The sequence below is a fragment of the Pan troglodytes genome, chromosome 9 (genome assembly GCF_028858775.2).
Source record: "Pan troglodytes isolate AG18354 chromosome 9, NHGRI_mPanTro3-v2.0_pri, whole genome shotgun sequence".
Classification (NCBI taxonomy): Eukaryota; Metazoa; Chordata; class Mammalia; order Primates; family Hominidae; genus Pan; species Pan troglodytes.
Genome location: NC_072407.2, coordinates 11,013,863 through 11,035,276, shown reverse-complemented (window position 1 = coordinate 11,035,276; position 21,414 = coordinate 11,013,863). Strand labels below are relative to the sequence as shown.

At 37.2% G+C, this 21,414-nt stretch overlaps 2 protein-coding genes across 2 annotated transcripts in view; one reads left to right on the top strand and one right to left on the bottom strand.

Moving 5' to 3' along the window:
• The window catches only part of OR6A2 (olfactory receptor family 6 subfamily A member 2), a 98,078-nt gene that overhangs the window by 7,976 nt on the left and 68,688 nt on the right, over positions 1-21,414 (top strand). The window lies entirely within an intron of this gene.
• LOC101058770 (olfactory receptor 10A2) lies at positions 14,126-18,055 on the bottom strand. The gene has a single exon (XM_009459832.4). The coding sequence runs from the start codon at positions 15,077-15,079 to the stop codon at positions 14,126-14,128; it is 954 nt and encodes a 317-aa protein (XP_009458107.3). The 5' UTR covers positions 15,080-18,055.

The window sequence follows — 21,414 nt, the reverse complement described above, 5'->3', positions numbered from 1 at the left end:
GTAGCTGCAACAGTGAAAGGGGGCACAATATGGGCAAAATATCAACAATATAAGGGCACAGTATCTATTTATCTAGCTATAATTGGAGTTATCAAAATTAGTGAAACAGCCTATTCAAAGAACCACTTCTTCTCCTGCAATTATTTCTGAAATTCCACAGAGAATAACTTATGTGTTCTTAGGAACATATCACTGTTAACCCCAAAGTAATGTCTGTCATTTCTTTTTTTCCTTTTCTTTTTCTCTTTCTTTTCTTTTCTTTTTTTTTTTTAGAGGCAGGGTCTTGCTCTGTCACCCAGGCTGGAGTGCAGCCGTGCTATTGTAGCTCACAACAGCCTCAAACTCCTGGGGTCAAGCCAACCTTCTACCTCAGCCTCCGGAATAGTTGGGACCTGTCATTTTCTTTTTCCCCTTCTCTGGTGGTCTAGGTCTATATGATCACTACTATTTCCTTTGGATCCTATAGATAATGATTATTAATATCATTATCAATAATAATGAGAATCACCTCCCGTTGGTACTTACCAAAAGTGGTTTTGCTATTGTCTTAGAGACCAATGCTAATATATGTTTTCAAAATGCACAGAAAAGACTAGAAGAAAAAAATTTCCAAAATGTTGAGAGTGGTTGGCCCTGGGTACTGGAATTATGGGTAGGTTACTTTTATTCTTTTCTAATGTGTTGATACTTTAAAAAGCCCTACATTACCAATATAAGAAAAACATAAAAATGGGAAAATGTAGTAGCACCTAATTGAGGATGCTCTAAAGTCACTTCTTTACTTCTGCTTGATAAGAAGTCTTGATAAAGTAACTGTTATAGGACTAGCCCTCTTGCAGAAAGCAAATATAAAACAAAATATGTGAAACAGCGATTTTCAGACCTTGAACAACAAACAGCCAACTCAGAAAATAATGCCATATAGCAAGGAAACAAACAAGGTAAGCCCTATGATCACACTAGCTTTATGCCTGGAGGCACTTTCAGGACTGTGGTCCATGGAGCGGGAGCCTAAGGAGAGCATGAGACCCTTGCTGAACTGAAGAGATGGAGATCCATAATTGATAGTTTGAATTATGGAAGGGAATGGCAGAATGGAAGAAGCTGCAGATAGGGACTTCAGGAATCTCTCTGAGTCTTGGCTGAATATTAAACTGTACATACGCAGGATAGAACTGCCAAGTCCCAAAACAGCAACTGCCAGAGGGCTCATGGAAGGCTACAAGATTTTGGAATTTCAGTCTGCCAGAGTAAAGAACCTTCACTGAAAACCCCTGGCACTAAGGTGATACCTCAGAGAGGGTAGGCAGTAAGAGAGGATTGTGATGAGTCAAAGATACATAATGTAACCCCTAGAATAACCATTAAAATATAAAATAAGAGTTATAGTTAAAAATAAAACTAAAAATGGAATAATTTTTAAGTACTCAAGAAGAAAGCAAGAAAGGAGGATAAAAGAACAAAGAGTAGATAGGAATATTACAAAGCAAGTAAGATGGTAGACTTAAATCGTATCCATAATTATATGAAAAATAAATGGGCGGCTGGGTGCGGGAGCTCACGCCTGTAATCTCAGCACTTTGGGAGGCCAAGGTGGGCAGATCACGAGGTCAGGAGATCTAGATCATCCTGGCTAACATGGTGAAACCCCGTCTCTACTAAAAAAAAAAAAAAAATACAAAAAGCCGGGTGTGATGACGGGCGCCTGTAGTCCCAGCTACTGGGGAGGCTGAGGCAGGAGAATGGCATGAACCCGGTAGGCAGAACTTGCAGTGAGCCGAGATCGCGCCACTGCAGTCCAGCCTGGGTAACAGAGCAAGACTCCATCTCAAAAAAAAAAAAAAAAGAAAAGAAAAATAAATGGACCAAACATTCTAATTAAAGGCAGTGATTGTCAGATTGGACAAAAAAGAAGGCATAATGTTTTGTCTACAAGGGATTCATTTTTAAACATAAAAACAGTTGTGTGAAAATAAAAGGATGAAAAAGAATATACCACAAAAACACTAGTCATAGAAAAACTGGAATATATGAATATGAAGTATTACCAGAAACAAAGAAGGACATTTCATAATGATAAAAGTGTCATTCACCACAAAGACAAAACCATACTTAATATGAGTGCACTTAATGAAACTTCAAAATGTACAAAGAAAAACTGATGTAACTGAAAGGATAATTAGCAAAAAAAACAGAGAAATATTTGAAGATTTCAACAGTCTTCCTGACAGAACAAATAGAAAATCCATGGGGATACAGAAGACTTGAACAACATGAACAACCAACTTAGCCTAAAGGACGTTTATAGATTACTCTACCCAATAAGTACAGCATATGTATTCTTTTCAAATGCAAAGGAAATGTTCACCAAAGTTAGACTATATATGCTAGACAGTAAATCAAGTCTCAATAACACAGGATTGAAATCACATAAGGCATATTTCCCTGACCATGACAGAATTACATTATAAACCAATAACAAAATCTAGAAAATCCTGAAGCATTTGTAAATTAATCAATACAATTCTAAATAACACATGCGTCAAAGAGGAAATCAAGTGAAATTTTAAACTGCATTGTAATAAAAATAGCATTTTAACAAATTCAGAATTATTTTGAACTTTTAAGGAATGGTGATTACTATTTCATTTACTTCATTTGTAGAGAAAAAAGGAAAAGTCAATTTTTTGATGAAGTTGACATTAAATGAATACATATAAAATAGACGTAAAGTCAAAATAAAATGAAAGTGTATAGATAACAGCAGTATTCCATTGTAATAAAACATTGTGATCAAGTGAGCTTTTACCGTAAGTGCTTATTTAGGCCAACATTAGTAAATTTATTGAAACAATTCTTCATATTAATAGATTAGAATGGGAAAAAATATCTTAGTAAATGCCTCAAAAGATACTTGATAAAGTTCATATTTCATCCTTGATAAGTAGTTTGAGTCAAACAGGAACTTAAGTATACTTTTTAAAGAAGAAATCTGAGTATTTCTTCTTTTGTATAATAATAGATACTTGAAACAAAATGCTAGCATTGTGCTTAATGGTGAAATACTAGAAATACTCACATTAAATTCTGAGTTACAAAAAAGGTGTCTGTTTATTTGCCAAGAGTTAGCTAATGAAATAAAAATTAGAAATATAAACTAGAAATGACAGGTATAATTATTGGAAAGGAGAGGGTAAATTTATCACTACTTGTAGGTTGATTTTCTGTTTGTAAATTTTTATATAATCTGAAAACTGATTCTAATAAAAAATCTGTAAACAGGTAAGTTATATATATGTAACTATGTGCATGGTTTTCTTATATATTAATCAGAACTAATTATAAAATTAATTTAAAAAATATATAATTAATGGCCGGACACAGTGGCTCACGCCTGTAATCTCAGCACTTTGGGAGGCTGACTCAGGTGGATCACGAGGTCAGGAGTTCGAGACCAGCCCAGCCAATATGGTGAAACTCTGTCTCTACAAAAAGTAGCCGCACGTGGTGGCACATGCCTGTAGTCCCAGCTACTCAGGAGGCTGAGGCAGAAAAATCACTTGAACCCAGGAGAGAGAGGTTACAGTGAGCTGAGAGCACACCACCGCACTCCAGCCTGAGCAATAGAGTGAGACTCTGTCTCAAAAAAATATCTATATATAGACATATATATTTTGCCAAAATATGTAGGTGTGAATTTAACATGAATATGTTCAGAAAGAATACAGGAAAAGTCAGCATGCATAAATAGAGAAATAAACCTAATTTCTAGATGTAAGATTTAAATATTATAAAGATATCATTAACAAATTATTGATTCTCATATATTAACGTCCCTAATAATTCTCTCTGTGAGAGGTTGTTAAAAATAAAAGTTCCTGAGTTCTAGAGATTCTCAGTAGGTTTGTGGTTGAACAATTAAATTTGCCTTTTAACAAGTCAATTTGGTGATTTTGATATGAGTATTCCATGAATCATATTTTGAGAAATATTCCCCAGTAATTATCTAAAAAATAACTGCGGTTATAATCAAAGCCAATAAACAGTCTCTGATGGGAAACTTAACAAAATAATTTTAAAGTTTACCCAGATGAATACATGTAAAAATATTCGGAGAAAAAAATCTGAAAAATATGAAAAAGAATTGTGGTTATGGGGAGGGTGGGGAGATTTAACCTATCCAACCTTATGATTTACTATTAGGATAATTTATATGCATTGTACTAGTGCAGATATCAATGCCTCAATGGATTAAAATAGAGAAATGACTCAAACTCAAGTATGTAGAGGAACAAATGATAAAGATATCATCTAAATTGATAGAAGGGTGTATGCTAAAAACTCTCAATAAATTAGGTATTGATGGGACGTATTTCAAAATAATAAGAGCTATCTATGACACACCCACAGCCAATATCATACTGAATGGGCAAAAACTGGAAGCATTCCCTTTGAAAACTGGCACAAGACAGGGATGCCCTCTCTCACCACTCCTATTCAACATAGTGTTGGAAGTTCTCACCAGGGCAATTAGGCAGGAGAACGAAATAAAGGGTATTCAATTAGGAAAAGAGGAAGTCAAATTGTCCCTGTTTGCAGACGACATGATTGTATATCTAGAAAACCCCATTGTCTCAGCCCAAAATCTCCTTAAGCTGATAAGCAACTTCAGCAAAGTCCCAGGATACAAAATCAATGTACAAAAATCACAAGCATTCTTATACATCAGTAACAGACAAACAGAGAGCCAAATCATGAGTGAACTCCCATTCACAATTGCTTCAAGGAGAATAAAATACCTAGGAATCCAACTTACAAGGGATGTGAAGGACCTCTTCAAGGAGAACTACAAACCACTGCTCAAGGAAATAAAAGAGGATCCAAACAAATGGAAGAACATCCCATGCTCATGGGTAGGAAGAATCAATATCATGAAAATGGCCATACTGCCCAAGGTAATTTATAGATTCAATGCCATCCCCATCAAGCTACCAATGCCTTTCTTCACAGAATTGGAAAAAACTATTTTAAAGTTCATATGGAACCAGTTGCTGTCTTAACCAGCAACTCTGGTTAAGTCGCTTACCTGCTTAATGTCTTTCAGTAACACCGTATGGCCCCTGGGATAAAGTAAATCCTTTAACAGGGTCTTTTCCTGTGATCTCTGCTTATTTTTCCTGTTTCAAATCCCCAGTGCAGCTGATTTTTCAGTCACACAAAAATGCTTTGTGTTCCTTACACACATCATAGTCTCTCAGCACTCCTGTGTTTGTGCATGTGGCACTCTTCTGTTGGAATCCTTTCCCTGAAACTATGTACAACTTTTTCTTTAGGTTTTGGGTTATTCTTATTTGCTTTACTTCAAATTCTTTACCCATACTCTCTTTATTTTTAATTGACATGTAATAGTTGTACATATTTTGGGAGTACATGTGATATTTTGATACATGTATACAATGTATAATGATCACATCAGGGTAATTGGGATATCCATCACCTCAAGCATCATTTCTTTGCGTTGGGATGGTCATTATGTTAAGTAAATAAGCCAGGCACAGAAAGATAAATATCACATGTTCTTACTCATATGTAGGAGTTTAAAAAAGTATAACTTTCTGCTCATCTTGTAAGAATTGGCTAAAACATCACTGAGAACATATATGTTCTCTCCTGCAAATTGTATACTCCTTGGAGACACAAACAAAATCATATCCATCATTATGTCCATATTACATTGCTTGGTACATATTAAGTAACAATAAATATTTGTTGAATTATGAATTAACGTTTATTTTCATAATATTAGTGAATTGGCTTACCATACAAATATTTATCTTAAAAAGTTAATGACATTCTTTGTCATGAAATCATTAGTGAATCCATCACGGATTAAAATAATTGCTATTTTTTAAAAAGTTTTTGTAAAAAATCCTTTTAACAATGTTTTGAATTATCTGTTTTAAATTATAAGAGAGATGGAAATAAATGTAGAATTATAAAACTATACAAATTGAATTCTTATTGTCCTAATTATTATCACTAATATTACTATAGTTTCAAAAAAAGAAAAAAAAAAAACCTCCGAACTTAAATTGTTGGTGCAACAGTGCTGGATAGATAGAAAAAAATCCAGTGAAGTGTAGCCGAGGCCCATTATAGTTGAAACCAGAGAAAAAGTGCAACACAGCATAGTTTGAGAATTTCCTGAAGATACACAACCAGATACTAGTTAGCCACTGGTCTACATGTGACTAAAGACTGGGAAGAAAAAGGTTCTCAGGCTGAAAATTCCGACGTTATCAGAGTATTGCTGTATATTCAGTAAATGAAGCTGAGAGAACCCACATATACCTAATAGTAGGTTTGGTTTTTTATTTGTTTATTTATTTTTTACTTTTAGAGCAGGGATGTCCTCTCCTTTTTTACAAACCAAATTTTATAGGGAATTGCAATACTTACATCCATAAGGAAAAGCAAGGGCAGGGGCAGGGCCTCAGGGCTGTACTGCTTGGGTTTTACATTCTCTTGTCCCCAGAAATGTCCCCCTCAGGCATCTTCAGGGCCCAAGGGCTGCAAGAAATACAATATGAAAACCTGATTTAGGACTTTTCAAATGCCTCCTTCTCATACTTGTAATCCTATATTTTCCTTCATTTGTCTCCATCCCTCTTTAACCTTCTCCTTCATATTTTCTCTTTGGATTTATCTTTCCCTCACTTTCTCTTTCATATCCTTCAACTTTCTCTTCTGTTTTTTGTTTTTTAGGTTTTTCCTCTACTAAGTAGGGAAGGGATGGTAGAGGGGAAGTTGCTGGGAAGATGTGAGGAATTCCTATAACTGCACGCATGTAGCTATGGCTGTCAGGATGTTACCATGCAGTATAATTCAGGTACTATTTTACTACTGGTCTTGCAAAGCACAGAACCTTTGATAAGTGTGGTTGTGGCTGCAGCCATCAGAAAGAGATGGGAGAGAACCCTAGGGGGAGAGAAAAGGTAGGTGGAAACTTAGCTGAGGTTGCCTGGTCAGCCCCTTCTCTGTTCAGAGTGTCTCCTTTCCGGGATAATATCTTAAGAGAGTCTGTGTTTTGTTTCAATATGGAAGAACTAGATAACATAAGAACTCTGTGAAACTACCACATAAATGATGGTCTGAGACCACAGAGTTACAATGGCAAGGAGTTTGGAGCCTTAAGTTCAGAGTTAAAATTCTGGCTGTTTATTTATTCACTTATTTATTTTTAACTGAGATGCTGAGCTGCTGACATGACCTTTTCTGAATTATGTTTTTCTCAATTGTAAAATGGTAATTATAATAAATGTCCTACCTACCTGACAGGGTGGTTGTGAGAGCGAAATGAGAGATAATATATATGCAAACATTTTGAACATTCGAAAGCACAATACATATCTTACCATTTTGTTCTATCCTTTCCTAGATTCCATGTCAAGTCCTGTAAAATTCCAGGTTCTTTACTTGAGACCCATGGTCTCTTTTCTTGTCTTTGAGAAATGTGTCCAAAAAGACACGTTTTTTATGGTGAGCCTCTATACAAGAGGTTTCAAGTCGATGCCCTATCCTCTTACCCTTACTCACCTTCTGCCAGTGACATCTGTCTGTATAAATTCCAGAGAAGCCCTGGTCTACATCAGGCACTCTAGAGCAGCCTTAGGCTATTTCTGAGTGAGTGACTCCAGAGGAGTCCTAAATTATGGCTTTGTCTATGCAAGTCATTCCAGAGAAGGCCTGGGCTGTGTTGGAGGCATCAGTCATTCCAAAGATGCTCTGGGCTGTGCTTGTCTCAGTCCACAATGCTAGTGAATTCTGGATTGTGCCTTTGTCACATTCTCAAAGAAGCTTTGTCCCAGGTTGTGTCGGTGACTCCAGGCAAATCCTGGGCTGTGGCTGGGTCAGTACCTCTAAAGAAGCCCCGAGCTGTGCAGCATTTGTCACTCTAGAGGAGTCCTGCACTGGGTCTGTGTCAGTCACTCTAGAGGATTCCAGGCTGGGTCTCAGGATTATTTCATTCCCTGCTGTTTACTGTAGGGAAGTGATTCCCCGAATGCTTTGGTTTCCTAAGGTGAAGTCATGGATTCACTTTCTGACAGGTATGAGTATTGGGGAGTTCCCAGGATTGCAAACATTCTGAAGATTCTGCAGTCTTATAATTACAGGAAGGTCTTTACTGTAGCTCCAACTTTTTCTGCACTTGTGAGGCTACAAGTGTAAAGGGACAAAACTCAGTGGTCTATCTATCCTCCAAGGTTTGTACCCAAGAGAGATTAGAGGAGTATACCAGTATTCTTTCCATAGTTCCCCTCACTTTTCATTCTTTTGGGCTGGTTCTCAGGAGTATTTCTGATCTGAACTCAGAAAAAGTTTTCAGGCATGAGGAAGATAACCAATTAATCATTGTCTAAACCAAGTAGAGAATATTAATAAAAACCATAAAGAGTTCACTGGGGATGCTGTTGGTTGGGGAGGTTATTAACTCCATGCTAAGATGAAGAAACTCCAACTAACAATTTCAACATTCTAACCTTTCTGCGATAGGAATTGAAGTTGAGGAAGTAAGGTAAAGTCAATGCTTTGGGATAAAATTCCCCCCAGACAATAAGGGCGTCATTCAAAGACCCAAATGGACATCTGAATATTTCTTACTGTTTTTGAAAGAAACCTTTGATTGCATGTTTCTTATTGAAAGCAGCAATCTTGTCTGCCTTGATTGTTACTGTTTGCTTAGTATCTAGCATGGTATCTGCACTTATGTGCTTGAATTTTTCCACAAGGCACATTTAATGTACTGACCTTCTGTCTCACTCCTATCTATATAACTTGAGATTTTCTATTTTGATTGATTAGGATGGCATGCTCATCTTGGACTTTTTTCTACAGAAATACTCCACATTTCCCCCCAAAAAAGTGATAATAGGTTACTTAGTGGATAAAAATTAACAGCTATTTATTGTTCCCCCTGATAACCCTTATCTTCTTCCAGTGTATACTCTAAATCCCTGTTGGCTCCCATGCTTACTTGGGATACAACCAAAGATAATGTGAGAGTAGATATGGCCACCCGACTTCTCTCTGCCATTCTTCCTCTCATCCTCTCCCTCTCCCCTGGTCCTGCTCTCTAGCATTTGGAGGAGGAAAAATTGTAACACAGGCTGCAATGACCAATGAACAAATGCACAAGATCCACTTTGAGTCTTGCTTTGTTCATCCAACAAGTATTTAGTGGATGCCTAACAAGTAGCAAGCACTAGAGATTTAATAATAAATTTAATAGACATTGTCTTTGGCCTCATGGAACATACAGTTTAGGGGGGAGGCCAACATCAAACAACCATGTAAAAATGTGAAATTACAACTGTAAAGAACATGTAACTAGAAGAAAGCTATGTATCTTCAAAAATAGCACCACCATTTCCCCTTTCCCTAGCTATAAACTATAAGCATGAGAGACCTGGATAATAATTTAATAAAATTATTATGAGCAGCAACCCCAAAGCTTCAGCCATGTTTTAGGATTGCTAAACAAGAAGTCTTTATGAGGTAAATAAGTCATCATGGGCTACTTTCTCAGTCCCAGAGATCCCAAAGGGGGGCACTATAAAAGTGGGAGATGAAGAAAAAGAAATATCACTGCCCTATGTAATGATGTATGGTTCTGAGTCCATTGTGAAAAATAAAGATATCTTGAAAATAATGAATTAAATAAAAAATATTTATTTTTTTACACATATGTCGACTCTTCTAATAATGCATATCTTTGGGAGATGAGTTTGAATATTTGTGTTTGGTTCAAATTACTCATGGAAAAATCACACTGGTGGGTAGATGTTGAACTTGGAGAGGTCACCACACATTGAACTGTGTTCTAGATTTAGGGTGTTAGTGGTCATTATTTTCCATGGTAATCTTTTTATTTGTACAAATTGATGGGACACGTGAAACTTTGTTACATGTACGTACTGCATGATCAAGTGATCAAGTCAGAGTATTTAGGGTCCATCATCCTGGAACAATATATTTCTATTTAACTATAGTCATTTTATCAAGGGTCATTTTTAAATGTTTTGATTAAATTCTTTTGGTTTTTTCTGGTTCATACACTCAGATGATGACAAGCACTTCTAACAGGAGGACTGTAGTGGACGCTGTTGTAGTTCCTTCTTAATACTTCTGAGTCACTTTTACTGGCTCTGTGCCTCCTTTCTCAGCTTCTTCAAGCTTTACTTTAAAAAAATTATCGAGGTAATGAACATATCCATCACCTCCAAACGTTTCCTTGTGTGTGTGTTGGGCCGGGGGGAGGCAGTAAGAACACTTAACATAGCCTTTACTTGATTTCTTTCTAACAGCTTGCACCTGACACCTTCAAAAGAATGCCCTTGGGCATTTGGAATCCTCTCCAGGACCCAGAGGTGCCTGAGAGTTTTACTTGTCCCCTTTGCTCACCCCACAGTCCACCAGTAGCCAATGGATGGCTGGAGTGGAACAAAAGCCTACTTCCTATGCCCTGATGTGAACAAACTCTGAGATTTATGTATGCCCTGGAATTCCTTGCTGGATCAGGTGGAATTTGGGATTTCAATTGAAATTGCACCTTTGTTTAGCCTCTTCTCCATTTCTACTCAACTTTCCCCATTCAATTAATGGTTTTGCTTTAACAAGTCAACTTTACTTGAGTCCTTGGCTCCATATCTGATTCTAGGAAAACCTGGCCTGTGATGAAAGTCTTTGGTCCTAAAACAAGTCTAATTCCTGTTGGTTGAGGGCAGATATTCCTAGAAGGTGGAAAGGGATTTATAACACGGAGATATGAAGGAAAAAGCTTCAGGCTTGACTTTCTGTGTAAATAATATTCATTTATTTTATACCTCTTTTATGGATCTCTTCCAGGCTTTCAGAACACCTATACTCTACTACAGGAACTGATTTTGCTCAAGAATCAGCCCTCCTCTCTTGAGCAGTGCATTTCCCCACATGTAATCTACTTTTAAGAATCCTATCAATTCTTCCTCCAAAATTATTTTAAATTAATTCCTACTCATATCATTCCACTCCAGGTCACCATCATTTCTCAGTTGGACTACCCATTCATTTATTCTTCTTTCATACACAACGGAAAAATCAGAGAGTGATTTCATTGTAATGTGAAAGTTTTTCCTGGGCAAGACAAATCTTCCACAGTGAGGTAAATGTCTTTAGGCTTTGGCATCAGGAACCCTTATGTCTATTTTATAGAAAAAATTTAAAGCGTGCCTGCATCTTAGGCCTCATCCCTGGAGAGGACTATCCCTTGCTTTATGCAGCTGTTGGCTCCTGGCAAGTGGCATTGACTCCCATGACCACCTAAGGACTACCCCCTACCCCAGTACAAATTGTCTCAGCATCAAGCATCATTGTTCTAATCAAAGCATTGTTGGTATTTTCATTCTACTGTTGTCGTATATTTTAAATATCTACTGTGGCAACCTCCAGCCTCAATAAGCTGCCTGCCTGGGCAGTCTACATTGTCTCTCTGGGAACCAAATGTTGTTTCTACTAATGCCTTGTATTTAAAGTTGCATGTATTTTGAGTCTAGCCCTAGCCCTAGCCCTACTTCCCCATAATATTTTTAATGCAAAGGTTTGCATTACATAAGCTTTTCAGGAATGCCTACGTCATATTAAAAGGGAAATACTTGGCCTGGCATGGTGGCCCACATCTGTAATCCCAGCCCTTGGGAGGCTGAGGCAGGCAGATCACTTGAGGCCAGGAGCTCCAACATGGTAAAACTGCATCTCTACTAAAAAATACAAAAAAAAAAATTAGTTGGGCATGGCTTGGCACGCCTGTAATCCCAGCTACTCAAGAGGCTGAGGCATGAAAATTGATTGAACCCAGAAGGCGGAAGTTGCAGTGAGCCAAGATTGTGCCATTGCACCCCAGCACCCTGAGTAATAGAGCAGACCCTGTCTCAAAAAAAAAAAAAGAAAGAAAGAAAAGAAAAGAGAAACACTTGTGTTGCATGCAATGGCTTACACTTATAATCCCAGCACTTTGAGAGGTTCAGGCAGAAGGATTGCTTGAACTCAGAAGTTCGATACCAGACTGGGTAGCATAGCAAGACCTCGTCCCTACTAAAAAAAAAATTTTAAATGGCCAGGCATGGTGATGTACACCTATAGTCCCAGCCACTAGGGAGACTGAGGCAGGAAGATGGCCTGAGCCCAGGTGTTTGAGGCTACAGTGAGCCATAATTCTGCTACCGCACTCCAGCCTGGGTGACAGAGAGAGACCCTGTCTCAGACACAAAGCAAAACACCAGAAACACTTGAACAGTTCTTATTTTTGAAGAGTTACAGAAAAGTTGGAGGAAGACAAGCATGTAAAAATAAGTACATGTACAGTTTCTACATGTAGTATATACAAAATTTAACTTATTTATTAATAAACTTGAAATGGGTGCATACAGGAAAGAGTGATTTCTGCTTCTTGAGGAATCACAGTGGGGTCTTGAGAGATGGGATAGATTTGGCTAAAATAAAAGTGAAAAACAACCTTTCAAGAAGAGAAAATAAAACACCAAGACATCACCAATTGCTAATCGTCTAATCTATAACTCAAGTTTCAATGAAATGCACACCTTTCCTCTGATTTGATCATCTGTTTCTTTCTTATTCTTCAAAATTTATTTCATTCAAATTAAAATTTCATTGAGTTTTTATAAAATATTAAATAATCGAAATTCTAAATATTTCATGACAAATATTATTGTTGAGTTGTGGGGAAACAAACACCTCATAAATTGCTGATGGGAGCATAAAATGGTGCAATAAGTTCAGAGGGGAGCTAGATAGACAATATAGCAACATTATGTATGTATTTAACTTTTGCACAAGAAACTCAATTTCTAGATTTCTATTTGTCAGGTACACTAGCAAAAATATAAAAACAGATATATGGATAAGTCCATTATTTACAGCATGATTTGTAGTAGTAAAAGACTGGCTAAATAAATTAGGGCACATCTACAAATAGAGTACTACCAGATTATAAGAAGGAGAAATCTTGTGGTTAAAGAAGACTTATTCTGGAGCTTTGTTCTCATCAAAGCAAAGCTATGACTGAAATTTACGATATTACTTCAACAAAACATAAGAACCTGAATATGGAATAGAGAGCTTAGGGAAGCTCAGGTTGTTCTTCTTGGGAAGAATCTAGTGTGAAGGAAATAATTATTGGGGTTATAAAGGCATATGCATGTGAACTTTTGATCTACTCTCATACATGCATACTGCATACCAGTAAGCTTAAAAGAACTAACACTGCTTAAGGGCATGAGAATGAAGTAAGATGGTGAGGAGAGTTATGTGTTGGGAAAGAACATGAGATTTTCTATGTCATGAATGTAGAGTCAGATCTGCCCAGAAGAGGAAAAGTGACAAGATGATTTTTATTGGGTTTTACCCTCTGTTACTATGTGTGCCCCCATGTTATAATGACTAGCAGTTTCATATTGTGCACAATGCACGTCACACAGAAATATAAACACCGGCCAGGCGCGGTGGCTCACGCCTGTAATCCCAGCACTTTGGGAGGCCGAGGCGGGTGGATCACGAGGTCAGGAGATCGAGACCATCCTGGCTAACCCAGTGAAACCCCGTCTCTACTAAAAAAATACAAAAAATTAGCCGGGCATGGTGGCGGGCACCTGTGTTCCCAGCTACTTGGGAGACTGAGGCAGGAGAACAGTGTGAACCCGGGAGGCAGAGCTTGCAGTGAGCAGAGATGCGCCACTGCACTCCAGCCTGGGCGACAGAGCGAGACTCCGTCTCAAAAAAAAAAAAAAAAAGAAATATAACACCTGGAAATAGTTGGCCACAGAAGTGCTGTCATACCAGTTGAAACAAGGAAAACAATGTAAGTCTACAATGGGCAGGCAGAGGAGTTTTCATAGTTGGTGGTGCTAGGTCGAAACTACTTCTCTGCTCCTTTCTCTCCACTCAGCTTTCCAAAAGCCATTTCAGCAACAGGACTTCATCTTATTGGAGATGTGGAAAGATGCAGAGAGGAATCTCAAATCTGGGACTGATTGTTTCTCATCCAGTAAAATGTAGCCTTACTTCCTAAGGTCTATGGGATACAGTTTCTGAGGGCTAGGGCCTTAGAGACCGTCCTGCTGAGGGCATTCTTCACCTCATTATTTCTCAGGCTGTAGATAATGGGGTTCAACATGGGAGTCATAACAGTGTAGGACAACGATAGCAGCTTCTTGCCCTCAGGAGAATTATTTGATTTAGGCCGAAAATATGTGAGGCTTAATGATATATAGAAAAGAGAGACAACAAGGAGGTGTGAGGAACGTGTAGAAAAGGCTTTATTCTTCCCTTTAGCTGATGGGATCTTGAGGATGGCAGCAGCAATGCGAGTATAGGAACACAAGATCAGCAAGCAGGGGATCATGACCACCAGAATGGTTCCGACGATGGCGTAGATCTCAAACAGTGCTGTGTCTGCACAGACCAGCCTCAGCACAGGTGGGCTGTCACAGAAGAAGTGGTTCACCTTGTTGGTGCGACAGAATGGAAAACTGAAGAGCCATGTGGTCTGCACAGTAGCTACAGGAAAGCCTGGGAACCAGGAGGCAGCAGCCAGTTTGGCCCGTGTCCTTTGGTTCATGATGACTGGGTAGTGCAAGGGACTGCAGATGGCCACATAGCGGTCATATGCCACGGTAGCCAGGAGGAAGCATTCAGCAACTCCAAAGAAGAAGAAGAAATACATCTGAGTGGCACAGCCAAGGAAGGAGATGGTTGTGTCCTGGGCAAGCAGGGTCCCCAGCATTTTGGGCACAATGACTAGGTTGAAGCCAATCTCCAGGAAAGATAAGTTTCTGAGGAAGAAGTACATGGGGCTGTGTAGCATGGGGTCAGCTAGGGTAACCAGAATGATGAGGCAGTTTCCCATCAGGGTGACCAGGTAGATGGTTAGAAATGTCAGAAAGAGTAATGACTGTATTTCAGGAGGCAGGGAAGAGAAGCTCATGAGGATAAACTCACTTATTCTTGTCCAGTTTCCTGTAGCCATAAGTATGGGCGGAAGTCCCCAACTGTGGTCATGGAGAAAGATTATTGATTGGAAGTCAGATTCTCAATTTGTTTTTCAGACTCCTTCTTACTGTCAGGGAAAGAGGCAAGGTCAGCACCTCAGGCAGAGGAAGTGCCTTGGGTTGTCTAAGAATAAAACACAATAAATAGTAGCCAGAGCCTAATCTCTGAGATGGGCCTGAATCAGCTTCTACAGGAGCTGATATTTCTGTTCACACATTAAGTTATTCAGAAAGGGCATGCAAAGTCAGAATCACAAGTTTCTGAAGGGTCCATCAAAGGATACATTTTGGGAGAAAGTGATGTTTCTGAAAACACTTAAGCTTATGAAACACACCGAGTGTTTATAATCTCGTAAAAGAACACATACATTTAAATTTATCAAAACTTTAGAAATATATTTATAACTATCATGAAGAATGCATATAATATGTTTTCTACTCTTCATGAACCTTTCTTTACTGGCTAGAATTTGAGAGGAGGGTGAAAGGTTAGCATGTATTGAGGACCATTTACATATGCATGTTTTTGTTCTTTTATATCTCTGGTTTATACATGAGGAAGCTGATCCCAGATAATTTAAGAAACACAAATCACATGGCAGATCTTGAATCCAAACCACATCCATTGGATTACAAAACCCTTCAGATTTTTACTAAATCATGCTTTGTTGGACTGTCATGCCTTATCTGATGACTAACTCATTAATTTTTAGGAGAATTAGAATTGGCATTTCTGCAAAATCACAGTGAAGACAGACAAAGATAAGCACGAGAACCAATATCATTAGCATTAAGATGTTTAGGAGATTTCCTAGACACAACTGAATCCCAATTTTGTATTACTGGTTTCTAATTTGCAGTTGGTTATCTAGAGGCTCTTCTTATTGTATTCGTAATCTACAATATTGAAGTCTAGTGGAGAAATGGTGATATTAAGCTGGAAAATGAAATTGAGAGGCTGGGATAAATAAAAAAAGAAATGAATATGGTTAGCAAACTATGGTAAAAAAATTAATAATAAAAATTAAAAACTTTATTAGGAACAGTAAAAACCAGAACTGACACAAAGTAAAAGATAAACAAAGATATGGTCAGTGTTTTGGATATATTACATTAATAGACTTATATTACATGCTGAGAATTTTGGACTTTATTTTATAGATGAGGAGATTCACCTGAATATTTGAAGCTGCAGAGTGACATTGTCATAATGCTACTTAGAAGGATCACTCTGACATTGTTGATAGAATGGGATAGAGAAGGGATCAAAAGCTGTAGGCCTCGGATCAAGAAGACTAGGTGGTATATCTATAATTACCCTCCATCTTTACTCACAATACATTTTCAAGCAGCAGACAACTTATTTAAAAGAGGCTAAATGTTAGTCAGGTCTTGGTGAATAATTTGAACTTCAAAGTTACGTTTAAAATTCCAGAGAATCTATGAAGGAAAAAACACCATTCTTATACAAGAATTATAATCAAACTGATCTAAGATTTCTCAGAAATGCTAAACATTAAATGAAGCAATGTCTACAGTTTTTAGCTCGGTTTCAGAAAAACAAATGTAAGTTTAAAAAATAATAAAAGAACCAATGATGAAAAGACAGATCATCTCAACTAGAAACTCTTTCACTGTAGGCCAGGCGTGGTGGCTCACGCCTGTAATCCCAGCACTTTGGGAGCCCGAGGCAGGTGGATCACTTGAGCCTAGGAGTTTGAGACCAGCCTCAGCAAGGTGGCGAAACCCCATCTCTACAAAAAATGGAAAAACTATCTAGGTGTGGTGGCATATGCCTGTTGTCCTAGCTACTCAGGAGGCTGAGGTGGGAGGATCACCAGAGCTCAGGAGGTTGAGGCTACATTGAGCTGTGATTGTGCCACTGCACTCCAGCCTGGGTGACAGAGTGAGACTCAGTCTCAACAAAAAAGAAAAAAAAAGTAAAGTAAAAAATAGAAACTCTCTTACTGTCATTCCAAGGCAAGCCAGCCCATAAGTAAACAGAAAAGGTTATGGGAGATATGAAGACAAAACACTTTAGGTTAATGAGATGAAATTCAAGATATCAAATCAATTGTTTCCCTTTTCAAAAACAAGAGTCTGAAAGGAAGTTGAAAGACATTAAATTGTCTTTATTACTTACTTTCAACAAAGCCCTATAAAATATTGAATATCGAGGCCAGGCACGGTGGCTCATGCCTGTAATCCCAGCACTTTGGGAGGCCAAGGCGGGAGGATCACTTGAGGCCAGGAGTTTGAGAACAGCCTGGCCAACATGCTGAAACCCCCTCTCTACTAAAAATACAAAAATTAGCTGGCCGTGATGGCACACGGCTGTAATCTCAGCTACTTGGGAGGCTGAGGCACGAGAATCGCATGAACTCGGGAGGCAGAGGTTGCAGTGAGCCAAGACTGCACTGCTGCATTCTACCCTGGGTGACAGAAGGAGACTCCATCTTAATAATAATAATATAGAATTTTGAATAAGTACTCATGAAAATGACAGTGTTGGGCCAGAAAAGACCACCTGGGGGACAAAACAAAGCCATGATTATTGAAGTTAAACCTTGTGGAGCAAAATGCCAGAAACTTAAGAAAACTGAGTCAATTAGAATACAAATTTGAAAAATTACACCCAAGTTACTGGGAAAAATTATGAAAACATAACAATTATAAGAAGAATAATGAAGTAAAATACAAGAAATAAAATCACTATAACAGGTATTCCAGAATGACAGAAAGAATGGAGAGGGGTAGAAATAATATCCAAAGAAGTACCAGAGGAAGAATAAATGTCTCTGATCTAATGGAAGAGATGACTTTTTGAACCAAAAGAATCCCTAAGTATGAAAGAAAATTTTAATATATTCACACAAACATGTTTTTTTTTAATGAAAGATTTTTTTTAAATTCTGAAAATAGAGAAAAGTTCTGATAAGTAACCAAACTGGAAAATGATTAAAACAAAATAAAACAAAACAAAAATACCCCCTATAAACCACAAACAAACAAAAAAATAAAGTGTTCACCATTAGGGAAATGTGTATATGCTTATAAAGACCCCAATGATATATCACTACACACATATAAGAATGGGTTAAAAAAAAAAGTGACAACACCAAATGCTGGTGAGGATTTGATGAATTGGATCATTCATACATTGCTCATGAAAATGTAAATAGTATCAGAGATGTTCAATCTTTTGGCTTCCCTGGGCTACATTGGAAGAAGAATTGGCTGATAAGCTAAAATTTAAAAAAAGGAATCTCATAAAGGTTTAAGAAAGTTTACAAATTTGTGTTGGGCCACATGCAAAGCCGTCCTGGTCTGCATGCAGCCCGCAGGGTTGGACAAGCTTGGTATAGCCACTGCAGAAAACAGTTTGACAGTTCTTTAAAAAAACTAAGCATGTAACTGTGGTACAACCAGTAATTGTACCTTTGGGTATTTATCCCTGAGAAATGAAGACTATGTTCATATAAAAACATGAATATTCCTCAGTGCTGTATTCATAATAGCCTCAAATTGTTAAAAACCCAGATGATGAAACAAATTATGATGCATTTATACCTTAGTAAACTCAGCAATAGAGAGGATGAACTATTGATACATGCAATAACATGAATGAATTTACAGATAATTCTGAGTGAATAAAACAGACACATATTTTATTATTCCACTTACATAACATTTCTGTAATGACAAAATTATAGGAATGGAAAAGAGATTAGTGATTGCCAGTGACTAACGAGAGGGTGGGGACAAGAGGGAAGCAGGTCTGGATATAAAAGACCAAGGTGGGAGATTTTCCTAGCAATGGAATCCTCTGCTATGGAGGGTCATTTGGATGTTTGCAAATACTTTCATCATTACATGATTTTGTTGACAGAAATGATTATGTCTCCTGTAAAACTCCATATTTACTCACATAAAAAACTGATAAAAAGAATTGCTAATGACCTTTTAAAATCTGCTAAATATAGAGTTGCAATAAGCTTTGAACACATTTTTTAAAATAATAAAAGACAATTATCTTCTTAATTTATTTAAAAATTGTCTCGGAAAAATAGAAATTTCCCAGTCATATTTCAATGAAATCTTTGCATATTTGTGGGTCAGAATTATTGAATCAGTGTGAATATTTAGTAAGCATAGCCAATTGTTTGTTCAGTGCTGACTATTACAGTTATAAATTGAAAATTATAATTAACAGAATGAAATTATGAAGCATGTATTTAAGGAAATACCCTGTAATCTTTAAAGTCATTTTTGAAGAACATTTAATGCTGTCATATAATAATCACCATATAATATTAAATGAAAAATAACACAGCCTGCACACATGTGATACATTTACAATTTTAAAAATATATGCTATATAAAAAGACTGAAAGGCTATATGCAAAATGTAAAAGTGACCTATTTCAAGTGATAAAAGGAGGGGATTTATTATTTTTATTTTTCTGGATTTCCAAATTTTCTAAATATATAAATATATATCTAGATAAGTATATATAAATATATATTTATATATATAAGAAATTTTGTAATTATATGAAAATATATAAATATATATTTATATTCATAAATATATATTATCATATATAGAAATACATATTCATTGTAAGATGAACATAAATGTTCATTTATATATAAATATATATTTAATATATATTTATATATACATATATGTTCATCTTACAATATATATATTTATATATGAGAATACATATTTATGAATATAAATATATATTTTTATATATAAGAAATTGTGTAATTATATGGAAAATAAATGGCAGAGCCTGAACTTAAAACAGAAAAATTTATAATTAAAAAATTGGGGTTTTCAACAAGCCGTATGAAATGAGCTTAAGCTACACCCAAAATGTCATCTTTGGTCTCCCACATCCATCTCTCCTTCTGCTTCACTGCTGAGCTTCTTACTATTTACTGAACAGAGTTCTTTTTGCTTGCCTCTGCCTTTTCATGTGACATCATTTCTGCCTGCACATCCCCTCCTCTGTCTGGCTGACTCCTTCAAATCCTCAAAACTCAGCTCTGTCATGTGATACTTCCAGATAGGATTAGTCATCTTCTCTATTTTCCTCTATCCTTTAAAAATATTTTTAATTATTCAGATATTTCTACTACCAATATATATCTCACTCTTTAAACTTCTCCATAGTATAAACTGTCTTAGTCATCTTTATAAGAAGAAGCCCAGTGTTTTTACCAAGTAAGCTATTCATACATGTTTTTGGACAGCTGATTGTATAAAGGATTACACGAGTTCTACAAAGTTCATTCTTCCTGGAGTTTTTATTCACCATTAGAATTTTTTTTTTCTCAATGACTGTTCTTTTTTTTTTTTTTGCTTAGAACTGCACTTTAACTAGAAGCCTCATGTCAGATGTGTTGTATGTGGTGCTGGCGGAGAAGATTGGGGAGAAGGAGGGGCAGAAACACTTGCTGGGATTCCCATAGAACTTCTGAAAACTACTGGGGAAGAAAAGCTAGTGCCCCGTCTCCAGTGTGGGAGAGGCATTGCAGAAGTTGGCAGCTCATGGCCAGCCCACAGCGTTCTTGCCAGTTCCTCTAGAACAGGGGTGTCCAATCTTTTGGCTTCCCTGGGCCACATTGGATGTAGAAAAATTTCTTGGTCACACATAAAATGCACTAACACTAATGATAGCTTATAAGCAAAAAAGAAAGGAAAAAAATCTTACAATGTTTTAACAAAGTTTATGAATTTATGTTGGGCCACATTCAAAGCCATCTTGGGCCGCATGTGGCCCATGGGCCACAGGTTGGACAAACTTGATCTAGAGCTTCCCTAGGAACATCCCTTTGCTAATCACCTGACTGTCCCAGGACCTGGAACCCACTCTTCTAGGCCTTCTCTGACTGTAGAATTGTTGTAAAGTAGTAGTTTGCCCTGATGTTCTCCATCTCATAAATGTTCCACTGAGGCAAGTCTTTTTTGTGTTACTTAGACGAAAATCAAGACCTGAAGGGGGTATATGTCCTGTGAAGGTTGTAGGGCCTGGAAGCTTCCTGACTCAGAAAACTTTAGAGGACAGAATTGGAAAAAGCCTGGGTAATATCAGTCTTTTTGTGAGCCCAGATCTCACTTATCTTATGACATAGAATAAACTGATGCCCAAGGAGAGAGGAACTGATGAGATCTCCCAGTGTGAACAGAAGAATAGAATTAGGTATCCAAACTCTGATCATATTTTGTGCAGCTGAGTAACTGAACTTGGAGAGTGGCCTCTGGTAGATTCAGTCCTTGGTGAAAAAAAAAAAGCCTTAC

What these genes read in the sequence shown, in the direction of transcription:
- LOC101058770 (XM_009459832.4), bottom strand. Translation starts at nt 15,079, where the DNA reads ATGGCTACAGGAAACTGGACAAGAATAAGTGAGTTTATCCTCATGAGC.